General features: G+C 38.3%; 4 protein-coding genes across 5 annotated transcripts; 3 read left to right on the forward strand and 1 right to left on the reverse strand.

The window, feature by feature from the left end:
- The first annotated feature begins 124 nt into the window (after positions 1-124).
- Positions 125-1062, forward strand: LOC124329026 (ER membrane protein complex subunit 9-like). Its single transcript, XM_046787943.1, has 4 exons — positions 125-361; positions 452-528; positions 590-754; positions 821-1062. The coding sequence occupies exons 1-4, from the start codon at positions 161-163 to the stop codon at positions 972-974; spliced, it is 597 nt and encodes a 198-aa protein (XP_046643899.1). The 5' UTR covers positions 125-160; the 3' UTR covers positions 975-1062.
- A 39-nt stretch (positions 1063-1101) lies between these two features.
- LOC124328980 (probable aminopeptidase NPEPL1) lies at positions 1102-3830 on the forward strand. The gene is made up of 14 exons (XM_046787839.1): positions 1102-1303; positions 1362-1435; positions 1507-1689; positions 1752-2030; positions 2098-2199; positions 2259-2306; positions 2379-2453; positions 2518-2530; positions 2603-2634; positions 2703-2723; positions 2796-2948; positions 3010-3093; positions 3157-3333; positions 3395-3830. The coding sequence occupies exons 1-14, from the start codon at positions 1228-1230 to the stop codon at positions 3656-3658; spliced, it is 1581 nt and encodes a 526-aa protein (XP_046643795.1). The 5' UTR covers positions 1102-1227; the 3' UTR covers positions 3659-3830.
- A 316-nt stretch (positions 3831-4146) lies between these two features.
- LOC124328998 (trypsin-1-like) lies at positions 4147-6236 on the reverse strand. The gene is made up of 7 exons (XM_046787885.1): positions 6126-6236; positions 5881-6040; positions 5656-5803; positions 5558-5593; positions 5286-5354; positions 5083-5197; positions 4147-5006 (listed from the first exon to the last, which is right to left on the reverse strand). The coding sequence occupies exons 1-7, from the start codon at positions 6169-6171 to the stop codon at positions 4414-4416; spliced, it is 1167 nt and encodes a 388-aa protein (XP_046643841.1). The 5' UTR covers positions 6172-6236; the 3' UTR covers positions 4147-4413.
- Positions 6237-11293: 5057 nt separating this feature from the next.
- Positions 11294-13664, forward strand: LOC124327098 (sodium/potassium-transporting ATPase subunit beta-like). 2 transcript variants are annotated; one of them, XM_046785985.1, is made up of 8 exons: positions 11294-11480; positions 11633-11833; positions 12117-12257; positions 12394-12498; positions 12574-12743; positions 12857-12964; positions 13039-13198; positions 13277-13664. In XM_046785985.1, the coding sequence occupies exons 2-8, from the start codon at positions 11707-11709 to the stop codon at positions 13381-13383; spliced, it is 918 nt and encodes a 305-aa protein (XP_046641941.1). In that variant the 5' UTR covers positions 11294-11480; positions 11633-11706; the 3' UTR covers positions 13384-13664. The 2 variants fall into 2 exon arrangements, with proteins under 2 accessions (XP_046641941.1, XP_046641932.1); XM_046785976.1 differs by having other exon boundaries at positions 11295-11480; positions 11636-11833.
- The last annotated feature ends 20 nt before the right edge of the window (positions 13665-13684 follow it).

Raw genomic sequence — 13684 nt, forward strand, 5'->3', positions numbered from 1 at the left:
CCAACCGTCAGCCGTCAGAGCGCCCCTAGCGGCCTGACGGTGCAATAGCGCGAAACCCCATTCGAGCACCGTCAGCCCGACGGTGCAATAGAATTTTCGGGATGTCAGATCTCGTTGCATTGATTATCACTAGGTGTCAGTTCTATTTAATACATACAACATGGCGTCTACTTGTGAACTGTCAAAATTGGCTTATTCAAAGATAATTTTGCATGCTTTTAAATATCCACACACCGCAATTAATGGTGTATTGCTGGCAAACGAAGGTTCTAATAGCCAATCCGTAAAATATGTAGATGCAATTCCTCTTTTCCACCATAACTTGGGACTGGCTCCGATGTTAGAAGTGGCCTTAATGCAGGTCGTGAATAGTATTCATTATAAATATCCAATTCTTCACTTCTTATCATGAATTTTTGTACTAATATGTTTACTTGTGTGCAACATGCAGATTGACAGTTACTGCCGTACTGCTGGATTAGTCATTGCTGGATATTATCATGCCAGTGAAGCAGTTGCAGAAATGAAGTATGGATTTGTCAATTAATTTCTATTTAATAATCAGTTTGATTATAATTTTATTTTCCAGCCCTGACCCTGTGAGCCAAAAAATTTGTGAGAAAATTGCTGAGTATTTCCCCAATGCATGTCTAGTCCTGATTAATAATCGCCAACTCTCAATGCAAATGACCCAAACTTCACTCAGTGTTATTCAGTATTCAGATGGAAAATGGAAAGTAAAAGACAAAGAAAAGTAAGTAGCATTTAAAAAATACTTTTATCTATCTTGTTGAACTAAAGCAACTTGGAATATTCCTAGCTTGAAGATCCTTCCCAACAATGAAGCAGCTTTGAATTCTGTTTCAACTCTTCTTTCTAAGAAGCTTTACAAAAAGTTTGTGGACTTTGATGATCATTTGGATGATATACACCAAGATTGGTTAAATGTGTCATTAAAAAGTATGATTGATTAACATTCCACTTAATTCTGAGGCTGATCTGCTTATTTGAATTTATGGAATTATTGCGTTGGAATACACAGTTTTAGTTGCACCTCTAAAACGTTTCGCATTTGTCATTTCCTAAGCAGCCGAACTTTTTTCAATCACAGCTCAGAGAAAAGTCATCCGTGGTGGACCGTTTGATTTCATTGAACGGTTTTCTCTTACACAATCGGTCAGAACTCAGAAGCTTAATAGATATTCTGATAAGACAACAATAGAAGCAATGGCGGGTGTCAAACTTAAGTTTTCGTCCATTCTTTCTCCATCAGATCCAATCACTAATCCTGTTGTTATAATTGGTAAATATCTTAAATTTTCAAACTTTGGATGTTAGCAAAGCTTAATTTGTATTTATAGGTACACCAAAAAATCTTGCCAAAATCAGCTACAATGATATGTCTACAAAGTTTGGAGGAAGGGTGACAGAAGATGTCAGTAAAGCTTACAGCATACCCTAAGTGGCTAAGATAATCTTAATTAAAATGCTGTATGTTTTCTTCAGGTTTTCTCTTCAGCCTTGAATTCTGTACAGTCAAGTCCAGATGTGTGCCCATTATACTTGAATTCTGCTACCATATCTCCTCTTCCAGGGAAATGTAGCAGGCACAATGCACCATCAAGATCACATGCAATCACAAAGTGTGTGCGCTCAGCAGCTACATCAGGAAAGGACAACTTCATTGTTGTAAGTATTAATGTATGATGTTCCACATTTTTTGACTGAATTTAATTCATTGTATTCAACAGATAATTTGTGAAAAACAAGATGTTTTTCCCTCTGCAACAGCAGTTGCTCGAGCTTACCCACTTTATTCAAGAAAGACAAACTTATCAAGCAAATTGGGAGCTACTAGTGCAGAAAAAGTGCCCATCACAGTATCAGTGGAATACTTTTTGCTTGACAATGCCATTCCTTTGACAGAGGATGAATGCATTATGCTGGAAAGAGCTGCAGAATCCGTACGGCTTACCGCTCGTATCGTTGATACTCCATGTAATGAAATGAACACTGACCATTTCCTCGAGGTAAACAAATGTTTGATTGCTTCCGGTAATTTAGTGATTTTATTATTTCTTTTATTGCATTATTTAGGAAATCGGAGTAGTTGCCAAAGAGTTAGGAATTGAGCCGTTCATCATTCGTGATAAAGAACTTGAGCGTCAAGGATTTGGTGGTATTTATGGAGTTGGAAAGGTTAGTTTAGTTTATCTACAATCTAATTATTTTAATGTGGCCTAACCTTTTTGTTTCAGGCTGCACCCAACCCACCAGCTCTTGTCGTTTTAAGCCATTTGCCCAAGGTATTATTTAATAACATTATGTCTGATTGTAATTATGTAGAAATAATCACGGTTTCTATGCTTCTTTCAAAGGGAGCAACGAAAACTATTGCTTGGGTCGGTAAGGGAATCATGTATGACACAGGTGGATTATCCATCAAGGGCAAGGTAACTAAAAATTAAAAATTTTAAGTTTAGCTATTGTAAAACAAGTGTTTTATTTGTTTAATAGACAGCGATGCCGGGTATGTAACATGATTAACTGGAATGTATAACTCGTAAGATTAATTTCATTTTTTATTCGGTTGGTATTGAAGGAATGAAGCGCGACTGTGGCGGAGCCAGTGGGGTAATTACAAAAATACAATTCATTATGTATGTTGTATTATTATATCTTATTCTTTTTCTTTCATATAGATTTTAGGCGCTTTTCGACTGGTTAAAATTTCTTACTACAAATTTTAGAATTTTGTTTGATTCATCAACTGATATTGAAACTGCAATTCGTAGGCTGTGCTGACTGGATTTAAGGAAAATTTGCACGCTGTATTTTGCTTGGCAGAAAATTCTGTTGGCCCACTTTCGACGAGACCCGATGATATCCACACTCTTTATTCGGGTCGCACTGTTGAGATCAATAACACGGATGCAGAAGGCCGATTGGTTTGTTTTTATTTTCATTTAATCATATTGGAATGAAATGTGGGCTTAATTTTCATTTTAGGTTCTTGCTGATGGTGTTTTCTACGCTCACAAAGACCTGAAGGCAGATGTTATTTTAGATATGGCAACTTTGACTGGTGGACAGGTATTTGAAGAATATAGAATTCAATTTTTAGTATTTATTCAACCGAGCTGACATGTTTCACAGAGTGTTGCAACTGGCAAGCATCACGCTGCTGTCCTAACCAACAACGAGCACTGGGAAAATGCGTTGGTTGATGCCGGACTGGTCTCTGGTGATTTGACGTTTCCCATTCCCTTCTGTCCGGAGTTCCATTTCTCTGAGTTCAACTCGGCTGTTGCAGACATGAAAAATTCCGTCGCTGTATGTGTTTTGCTGGGACGATATTAGTCAGTGTAACTAATTGCATTTTGTGTTTACTCAGGATCGTAGCAATGCTTTGTCATCATGTGCTGGACTGTTTATTTTGGCCCATCTTGGATTTGATTATCCTGGAGTATGGATGCACGTAGATATGGCCGCACCGGTTCATTGTGGAGAGAGAGCAACGGGCTATGGTGTAGCTCTTTTGGTGTCCCTTTTTGGTCAGTATAGCAACAGTGCATTGCTTCAAAATATTGGTCCAGTCTTGGAGGAGTCGGTTGATGATGGAAATGAAAACGAACGGAAGAAAAAGCGGCTGAATTAAGGAAGACCGTAAACGAATATGAATTACTCCAGATTCTAGTGGGACTTTAACATTCATTTTTAAAGCTCAGATATTGGAAACCTCCATCCTCCTTCAATCAAGTATGAGTAGATTGAGTACTTAATATCGAGTGATTTATTTGTGAAGTTCATTACATGGTTTATTGGGATAACTTTTGTTTCGTGATTTTACTTTTGAATGAATTTTTCGTTCGTCGTTCGTTGAATGAATCCACACGGTTTTTAGTGAATCGCATTGGTTGAATGAGCACTTGAACAATTGCCGTAGTGTTGGCATTTTAAGTATTCCTGGAAGGCGGATGTTGAAGTATTCCAAGTGAGAATTAGGTATGGATAATCGCAAAGAAAAAAACATACGAGTACAACCATAATGGACCCCAACTCGTGGATTGTGATGTCTGTCAACCTGTACTGTATTGGTAATTACTTAGTAATTAGATGTTTAGCAGCAAAACATTTATATTTTTCACATTTTATTTCTGCCATACTGAATCCATTTTATAAATTGAGTATTTTTTCTTAATACTTGCTGCAGGTAGTGTATTTTACCGTTAATACCTAATCAGTATCAGAGTATAATAAAGGTTAACTTATATTTCCAATTTGCAATAATGTTTTACTAATCTAAAAACCTTTTATGGTCCCCAGTTTTGCTAGAATTAATATTGGCATCAATGTGGGTTTTAGTCTACATATATTTTTAAGCCTTAAAAAACGAATGCCCTTCCGAAAATACTAGGGAACGCAATTAAAGCAGGGAGCTGTCGGAATAATTGGCTTAGGAGTGGTGCTTGTTGGGGCCTCACAATTTAAACAAGGAGCTGTCGGAGCAGTAATTGTTGTCTTAATAGTAGTAGTAGGGGTGGTCTCACAATTGATGCAAGGTGCTGTCGGAGCTGTTGGAACTGTTGTCACAATAGTCGTAGTGGGGGCTAGCGTCTCACAATTGATACAAGGGGCTGTCGGAGCTGTTGGAACTGTTGTTACAATAGTCGTAGTGGGGGCTGGCGTCTCACAATTGATACAAGGGGCTGTCGGAGCTGTTGGAATTGTTGTTACAATAGTCGTAGTGGGGGTTGGAGTCTCGCAATTGATACACGGGGCGGTTGGCACTGTAGATAATGTAACAGTTGTTGCAGGAGTAGAAGGTGTTGTAAGTGCTTGCTGGCCTCCGACAGCATTTATCCAGTAATAATATACAGACAACCGAGTGAAAATACTTGGGATGTAAGGAGCTGTACATCCCTTGTTCTTAGACATTATTCCGACCGCAAGACCATTTTGCACTAACGGAGATCCTTCGTCGTAGTGACATGGGCTCGAAACATCTAAAATTGATGAGTGAGAAATGTCAAAATGGGTAAAATTAATTCTTGTTTTGGGCGTTCTTAAGTCTAAACATACCACTGCCAGCACAAATCATGTAGTTAAAGTTGAATTCTGTCGCACCGTAACTTGAACAATCTAGGGGTAATGTCAGAACTGTTTTACGAAGTTTCGTCACCTCTACACCACCCTCCTAAATAAAAGAATGTTCATATTTAAATTGACTCATACTTTTGCTATTGTTATATTGTTTATCTTGTTGAAAATTTAGAAAATCAAACCATTGATGCGCCCCATCCCATTGTAATAGCCGTAGGAATTGCTTCGTCAACCTCGTCGTATCGGATCTCCTGCTCGTGTAACATAAAGAATATGAATTATTTGTAGATAACAAAAGACTATCAGTTATTTGTCGATAAATTTTTAATAATTGTTTCGTCAACCTCCTCTTATAGGATTCTCTGCTTGTGTAGCAAACGACATCAATTATTTTATTGAAAATTTAAGTTATCAAATAATAATGTATTTGTTTAGTGTTTTGTTATTTACGTACTTGAACAGCAGAGCCAAAAAGTATTGGGCGGTTCAGCTATGAATAAAAATCCATATTTCAAATGAAGTAATATGTGATTAATTATTTAAAGGTCTCACGGATATCAGTGCGATGTCGTTCAATTTTGTGACATTGTCGTATTGAGGGTGGGTGACAACTGAAGACACTGCAATAGTTTGCTGTTGAGCAGACGGCGATATAAAGCTTATAATGCCAACAACGACTTGTAGCTGACTCGGTAGAAACCTACATCCGTGCAAGTTAAAAATTAAATTTTATACTAAAAATTAGAAGTAAAACGTCAAACACTTTAAAATATTCACCCAGAAACACAAGAAGCTGCCGTCAAAATCCATCGGTCATTGTAGATCATACCACTGCAATAGTGACGACGTTCAAGTTGAACGGAAGCGATGTACGGAAACTCTCCTTCGGTCGCTAGGCTTCCGCCCGCAATGCGCTCGGAAAGATCTCGGGGCGCTCCTTCGATTTTTTTTTTTTTTTTTTATTGATGCAATACAAAATAATTTACTATCGAAGTCGTTAATCAATTAAAGAGATTTCTTACCTGCCCCGATAGCGACAAGGACAGAAATGATGAGAAGATGTTTCATTATTGGACTTGGCGTGTTTGGTTCTGCTGATGAAGGACAACTGACTATTTCCCTTATTCGACATATTGTAGAGTATTGCTGCACATCTTAGATTTTCGTGTGATAAAACAGGCGGATAGTGATTTTGAAATGAAAGACTATCGTTTTACTGCCACCCTCCTCCTTTTCTTTCGATAAGCCAAAAATTATGAACACATCAAATGACAATCGACAAGTGTTCCTTGGAAAGTTCACGAATTCCGAAAGTGGTATATAGGCAAAGCTGCGTTCGTAAAGTAAATAACAAATGCGACAACCAGCAGTGCTCAATATCTTCTTAATTATTATTTTATGGAATGAGAGGGAGTCCTGGTATAGTTGTAATTCCAAGACTCTGCCAAGACCGTTAGTTTAATTCCGAATTGCAAAAGCGATTCCAAAATTCTAACTCATGACTAGACAGGTTTGACTGAACTCACTTAAAGGTGGTTACGAAAGATGGTTATTACTGTGGAATCAAAGGTACCGGCACTTGCTTTAATGGAGCCTTTTACTGTCATGTTTTATTTTTTCAAAAACTTACAAATGTTTGAATGTCACTACGACGCAACCTTCGCATAGTTATCGATTATGGACGAGATCAACGTGTCAATCAATCGTCACCGTCGCCTGTTCATTTTCAACGTAGAAGGGTGACGTCAAGGAGGCATAGCAGACAGTGACACTTGTCGTCTTCCTATTGCGCAATTGGAATAGGAAGACTATGCACGAACCTTTCACCATATAAAATTTCCCCCAGCGGCACAACTCAATGTCGAGCGTTTGCGGCATTGCCTTGACAGATACCTCAAGATAAGAAGCACCTTTTTTATTTGCGTTCTATTTAGTCCCAATCAATGTCAATTATGATACTTATCGATAGCTGTGATCCGAGTATCAAACGATTATTTGATTCAACCATCAATATTCATCCAGCCTTCGATTCTACAACAACAGCAATAAACAAAAAGAAAAAATTCAGAGCAAGTTGTAGGGGAAAGGAATAAACAACAGAATTATGGTGACTAACCATTTTATTTTTCAGGATATGTTGTGAATTTTAATTTTTTTTTTTTTTAATTCTTCAATGAAAATATGGAAAAAAATGTACAGACCTGTAGCCCAACCTGTAACACTTTGTTGCCTCGTTCGCTACCGTTACTCAGTACTCACTCTAATCGAAGTGCTCGGTAGGAACTAAGGACGGGTTGCTGACAGTAGAACTCCAAACCAGGAGAACTCCACCGACAATAGAACCCCAATATTTTTAATAATTTTTAAAAATTTCTTTGTATGCGACAGTAGAACTCCAACGACAGTAGAACTCCAAAGACATAAGAACTCCATTTTTTTTTAATATTATCAAAAATACCCGACAATAGAACTCCACTACGCGACAACAGAACTCCAATAATTTTTTAAATTATTTTCATGTTCGACAATAGAACTCCAACAAAAATTATTCGCGTGCCCGACAGTAGAACTCAACTTTTCTTAAAATATGCAGTGCGCTGTAGAGCGCTCTATAGAGTTTTAATTTTACTTTTAAGATTTTAAGAAAAGTGGAGTTCTACTGTCGGGCACGCGAATAATTTTTGTTGGAGTTCTATTGTCGGACATTTAACATATTTATAATTCAATGGAGGTCTATTGTCAAACATGAAAATAATTAAAGAATTTATTGGAGTTCTATTGTCGGGTATTTTTAATAATATTTAAAAAGGGAATTCTTATGTCTTTGGAGTTGTACTGCCGTTGGAGTTCTACGGCTCGGTCCTAGCAAACTAGAAAAAATTGACCTAAATAAAATAGCAGAGCAAAAGCTTTGGGGGGAAAAAAATAGTAAGCCTACATTATTTTCCCTTATTTGAACAATAATTAAAATAAAATAAAACAATAGAACAGATGGGTGGTAAAAATGAGTTGCGTGTAGTGATTCAACTATATATCTCCTTGCTTCAGGAAAAATAAAAAAATTCAATATGGGGTTCAAACCATTGTATATTTTTGAAAAGCTGAACGAATGACTCTTGACCATAAATGTTTGTTTCTCTTTCAGGCGCTCCGGAGAGATTGCCTGCCAGTATAATAAACCCACCCAGCGATGTATTTGTTTGGGCAGCTTAGGCTTTGGGTACATCTTGACAAACAAGTTATCTTCAACACACGTTTCATTGCATGTAAAGTAGTAGAAATTAAACATTCATTCATTGAATTTTCTCGACTTTTTATTTATTTATTTATTATTATTTTTTAAATTCCTGTTTGGAAATTTATTCCAGTGAAAGGAAGTTGGTCAACTGGTCATCCGCCAAAGCCAAAGTTCAAGAAAAACATAATTAATTATTCTATCTTGCGCTTATTTCTAGAAATGATTTCCCCAAAAACTACACGTTGTAAGAGAAACCTTAACCATTGGTTTAACGTGGCTTTACGCAACTCGACGCAACTTTAAAAAGCAGAAAACTCGTGAAAATGCAATAAAAATAATTGACAAATGTGGGTTTTCCGCCAAGAAATAAAAGCTGTAAATTATACCGAGTTGCAATTCAACGTAACGAAACATATCTCCCAAGATTCCAAGTCATTGATTAATTAACTAAAATTATATTTTCTTCGTCCATTCTGTTTTGGTCCGCCTATTGTGCGACCTTTCCATATTTAATCATGCTCATACAACACCATTTCTCACTGTCATCAGACACCAAGAACAGGTATCCAAACTAGTTGAATTTGAACAGCAGATTCTGGGAATGACTAAAGACAACGGTTTGTTTTGTGACAAGAGAGAGTTGAATAAAAAAGAGTGATGCTCGATCCTTGGACTCTAGACGCAACACGCAACGCTCCAGACAGCGGCTGTGGCCATGCATCACTGCATGTCGTGAAGATCAGCATATTGTAATTCAGTATCAAATCAATTGGCTGTTGTTCAAATAATTATATATGCAACATTATTTACTGCTATTTAATTAAAGATAGACCTACCAATTTCATTACGTCTTCAATGAACCATCTGTGACAATCTTCATTTGATTCAATTAATCGATGAAGAAAACCCATATGGCATTCTTGGTTGTTTTCTTGAAGTAAAAGTCGGTAAAAGTAGAAAGATATTCTTGTATGAAAAGGGTTTCGCCCATGGCGTGTTGTGTCTTATGGATTGAAGCGTAATATACTGTATATCCTTCGTTTTCCATTTTACCAGTCTTTCTCTGCTTTTTCATCTGTTTCTTCCTTTCTTCAATCTATTCCTTGTGTCCGCCAGCCGCGTCTGTGACGTTAGCGCTACTGCGTGATCTATTTATAATACAAATCAAGTCTTCACGGTACGCCGAAGCGTTCTAGGATCCTAGGCTTCCCTTTCAGTCCCCTTCACGACCCAAATCTAATTTCACAGCGAAGTAAAGTCGCAAAGACGACGAATACTTCAGGGAATGAGATTGCGCCATCCAATACCAAATAGCTGTCACCACAAGAGTGGAAATATTAGTTGGAAATTGAATCACGTGTAACTCGTTACCGCGGAAGTAACATATGACACTTCCGTTACATCATCCACTTTTTTTAAATTAAAAATCCGCGAATACTTTAATGAAAATACTGTGTAACTCACCCTACTTCATATTGTTCACGTGCTATATAGGCCTAGTTAGTGAATTGTTGGGTTGTTAATTGTAAACAGTTATATTAGTATCATAAATAGATGCTATTTCAAAAATTGGTTTTGTAACACAATTCGCAACTTCCGAAGAAAAACTTTCGCCAACCCAGATGGGCACTCTTGTATGCGAGACTATGAAACCACTATAGACGCAGAACAATAAATCCTAAATCATCTATACATACACACAAAAGATAATAATTCCATAAGCTCGACTAATAGACTATAAGACGACTATCTACCGAAAATCATTGCTTTGGAATTGGTTTCGACTATATACTGTTATCTTTGGACGCAATTTGATCTCATTTTGATTACATTCTAAACAATATGTATGCATATCTTTTTGTACCAAGGGACTCCTATGTCAATGTCCAAATCTTTAATTTTTGTGTCCTACTCTATCGGCTTACCTCGGCTTACCATCTGCATTCGTCCTGATTATATTTCAAAAAGTTGACCGATGAAAACGCTGCTTTTATATACCTCTATACCTGTATCCTTTTCAATTCTAGTCTACATTGGAAAACTAGACTGAGAGTTAAGTATATGCTGCGCGCTATGCCATGTAATACATCATGGCAATAAACAGGTCGTTGCGCCATCTTCTTTCATTTATTTCTCAAATGGGTCATGTGTTCATGTGTCGCCAAACGATAGCAGAGATAAAAGAAACGAGCCCAATTCCCTCTGCAGTTCGTTTTGTTGCAGCCTTTTTTTTGTTTTGTACTGCCCACCGAGATATATGATGTAAGCAGCACTATGCATATAGAGTCCGTTGCTTGTGGCGATAAAATCGGGATGTTTTAGATTAACCTGTTTATCGCTCACGCAGCGTACGCAACATCGCATTAATGATAACTGACCCCAATCTAAAAGCAAAAGAGGAAAATGTGATCATTTATCCATCCATGATTCTGTAAAAATTTCAGAAATTCAAATTATATGTCGGCTGATTTTCCTCTCGCCAAAATGAACTCTGCGCGTGACACACACACACACACACACTCACAAAATAGTGTGTGGCAAGATGGTTATTCATAGATCTAGTAAAGGCAGCTTGAATCGACTATTTTTAGTCAGAGATTTCTAGCCTTTTTCAAAAAGGCTAGAGTGTTGGGTACATTTGGAAGAATTTCCTTTGGCGTATTATGTTTTCCCCAATCCTTTGCATTCAATATTTTTCTTTGATTAAAATAATATTTTTTTTTTAAATATTAGCACACCTGCTCTTCTCCTATATCTCACTGCCAGAAAAAAAAAACCATTTAAAATGTGATCGAAATTTTCCTCTGCAGAAATTCCCTGGGAGGCGTAGAGATAGGTCCGTTTAAAAGACGAGCGCATGCTAGTGCACGAATCAAGTGCGCCGGGCTGCACGTATATCTAGTTTATCGCTTACAATAGAGCACACAGCACACAAGGGTGTGGACCGAGGAGACGTTGTGCGCCGCCGCGAAATAAGACCGGTCCGTCCGTCCGCCCGCAAGTCGGCAACTCACGCGTGCGCCGCCAGAGAATAGAGGAGGAGGCAGAAACCACAGGGCGCGCTGGGGCAGTTGGCTGCCGAGAGCTGATCTTTTCCGAGACGAGACGTCGTGAGCTCCCGTTGCAGTTTCTCTACACTGTGAGTTGGTGGGATCGATTTTTTGTCTCTCCATCTTTTGTGTGACGATTCCTTAGCTTTATTGCTGGTGGAAAGTTCTCCCAAATAAAACCCCATTCAAGATTATCAGTTTAGATCATCTTTGATTTCAATATTTTTCGGTTGCTCTTCAGCAGGTGAAACGTCGCCAAGCCCAACTCGCAGTTTCTGAAGTCGCCGTCGTCTCAGGAACACATTCATCTTCACCATGTCTAACAAAAAAACTGACGAGCCCTACAAACGACCCCAGACATTGACGCGTTGTCAGGAGATCACCCAATTTCTTTACAACAAAGATACTCATGAAGTGCTCGGCCGTACGGCAAAGAGTTGGTGTAAGTTGAATTTTAATTTTAATTTTCACACCTAGGCGTGCCTACAGACTTGATTTCACCACCAGCGTGTGAGAACCTTGGTTTTTTTAAACGAGAAGATAAGAATTATCTAGGTTGTAGTTGTGGAGTGACGCAATTTTCAGCTGGCCGGCTGCTTGTATTAATTTTATTCCCCGCAGTTGATAATATAAATTTGTATTACCATTTATCTTTAGACACCAAGACCTTTCCATTGTGTTTGAATTCTTTTCTTTTTCTCGTCTCGTCTTATGGATATCTGTAGTCCAGATCACGGTGTTTTACATTGTGCTGTACGCCTTCCTGGCCGGATTCTTCATCGCTCTTCTCACCGTTTTCTATCAGACGTTGAACGATCACGAGCCAAAATGGACAATGGGTTCGAGCTTGATCGGCAACAGTCCTGGTGAGTCTATCAAGTTTTACAATTGCTCGTGAGCGTCGAACCCGCGTCGACATCTGGTGACGCCACAAGACAACTCAATTCGGTTAATTATAATATTTGGGATTTTTTTGTTTTAATTATTATGACAAATGATTAGGTATGGGATACAGGCCCACTCACGCCGATCCGGACGTCACAGTTATCTCATTCAATGCAAAGGAACCCAAATACTGGTCGGATCGAGTTGATGATTTCCTAGGCCGTAAGTTATTTCACTATTTTATTAGATGCCTACAGACATATGTGTATGCTATAATGTCTGATGTGTTTCGACCAGCCTACTACACAATAGCGCCCATGTCCGACAGCTACGCCGAGTGCAACTACGGAACTGCCAGCGCCGACCCAGTAACTCCGTGCAGCTTCAAAGTCGACTTGAACAAATGCGCTCAGAACGATTACGGTTTCGCCGTCAACAAACCGTGTCTTTTCCTGAAACCAAACAAGGTACGATATAAATTGCATCATCACGCAAGAAAAAAACTTGGGATTTTCCCAACATCTCGGCCGCAACTAATCATCCAAATCAATACTCTGTTATTGTGCCGTTTGATGAAAAGATCTTCGGTTGGACTCCAATTCCCTACACAAAGGAAGAAATCGAATCAGAAGAACTTCAAATGCCAGCCAATTTGAAGACAGCCATTCTCAAACTTCCAACTGATGTGGTATATTATGTCGAATGAAAAACATGTAGGAAAACTCTTTTCTCGACTAAAATAATACGCTTAATCTATAATAGATTGAAAAGAACATCTGGGTCTCGTGTTTGGAAGTGGAGAATTTCAACGTCACTTTGGAATACGATACGCACATCGGGTTCCCGTCTTACTACTTTCCGTACGCCAACCAAAAAGGTTACCTGTCGCCATTCGTAGCTATGCAAGTCGACAATTTACCAGGTACGATTCAACATTTTTGGCTGATGTTTTCACGTTGAATAATGAATAATAAACTCTTCTCTACTTCAATTCCAACAGTGGGCACTACAGTTAAAATCAGCTGCCGTCTGTGGGCCAAAAACATCGTCGTTGACAAGCAACGCCGTTTGGGCATGACTAATCTGGAGATCCTGTCCAACGCATAAATATCTAAGCTAATATGATCACTTCGTAAAAGTTTCCCATCTGCGGTGGTTTGCACAAAAAATAATAAATAGGCATAATTGTATTTCCCTCTCTTTTTGACCGCCCTGCCTAACTTCTGCCAAAACAGAAATTCAAACTAAAACATTCAGCCACAGCGAACGACATCAACGGAAAAATACCAAACAAAATATATAGCTAAAATTCGAAGAAAATCGAAGTCGTAGTGAATTGATTGGAGCGAGATGAGCATATGGAAAATATACATTTTACCTTCATCCTACTATATACTTCCTCGCATTC

The sequence above is a fragment of the Daphnia pulicaria genome, chromosome 1 (genome assembly GCF_021234035.1).
Source record: "Daphnia pulicaria isolate SC F1-1A chromosome 1, SC_F0-13Bv2, whole genome shotgun sequence".
NCBI lineage: Eukaryota > Metazoa > Arthropoda > Branchiopoda > Diplostraca > Daphniidae > Daphnia > Daphnia pulicaria.

What these genes read in the sequence shown, in the direction of transcription:
- LOC124328980 (XM_046787839.1), top strand. Translation starts at nt 1,228, where the DNA reads ATGGCGGGTGTCAAACTTAAGTTTTCGTCCATTCTTTCTCCATCAGAT. An exon ending in TAATCCTGTTGTTATAATTG is followed by an intron (nt 1,304 to 1,361) that starts GTAAATATCTTA and finishes TTGTATTTATAG; the next exon opens with GTACACCAAAAAATCTTGCC. An exon ending in TTTTAAGCCATTTGCCCAAG is followed by an intron (nt 2,307 to 2,378) that starts GTATTATTTAAT and finishes CTTCTTTCAAAG; the next exon opens with GGAGCAACGAAAACTATTGC.
- LOC124328998 (XM_046787885.1), bottom strand. Translation starts at nt 6,171, where the DNA reads ATGAAACATCTTCTCATCATTTCTGTCCTTGTCGCTATCGGGGCAG. An exon ending in ACGACATCGCACTGATATCC is followed by an intron (nt 5,594 to 5,655) that starts GTGAGACCTTTA and finishes TTTTATTCATAG; the next exon opens with CTGAACCGCCCAATACTTTT. An exon ending in CATGATTTGTGCTGGCAGTG is followed by an intron (nt 5,007 to 5,082) that starts GTATGTTTAGAC and finishes CATCAATTTTAG; the next exon opens with ATGTTTCGAGCCCATGTCAC.
- LOC124329026 (XM_046787943.1), top strand. Translation starts at nt 161, where the DNA reads ATGGCGTCTACTTGTGAACTGTCAAAATTGGCTTATTCAAAGATAATT. An exon ending in TAGAAGTGGCCTTAATGCAG is followed by an intron (nt 362 to 451) that starts GTCGTGAATAGT and finishes TGCAACATGCAG; the next exon opens with ATTGACAGTTACTGCCGTAC. An exon ending in GAAGCAGTTGCAGAAATGAA is followed by an intron (nt 529 to 589) that starts GTATGGATTTGT and finishes TTTATTTTCCAG; the next exon opens with CCCTGACCCTGTGAGCCAAA.
- LOC124327098 (XM_046785985.1), top strand. Translation starts at nt 11,707, where the DNA reads ATGTCTAACAAAAAAACTGACGAGCCCTACAAACGACCCCAGACATTG. An exon ending in CCGTACGGCAAAGAGTTGGT is followed by an intron (nt 11,834 to 12,116) that starts GTAAGTTGAATT and finishes GGATATCTGTAG; the next exon opens with TCCAGATCACGGTGTTTTAC. An exon ending in TTTTCCTGAAACCAAACAAG is followed by an intron (nt 12,744 to 12,856) that starts GTACGATATAAA and finishes TTTGATGAAAAG; the next exon opens with ATCTTCGGTTGGACTCCAAT.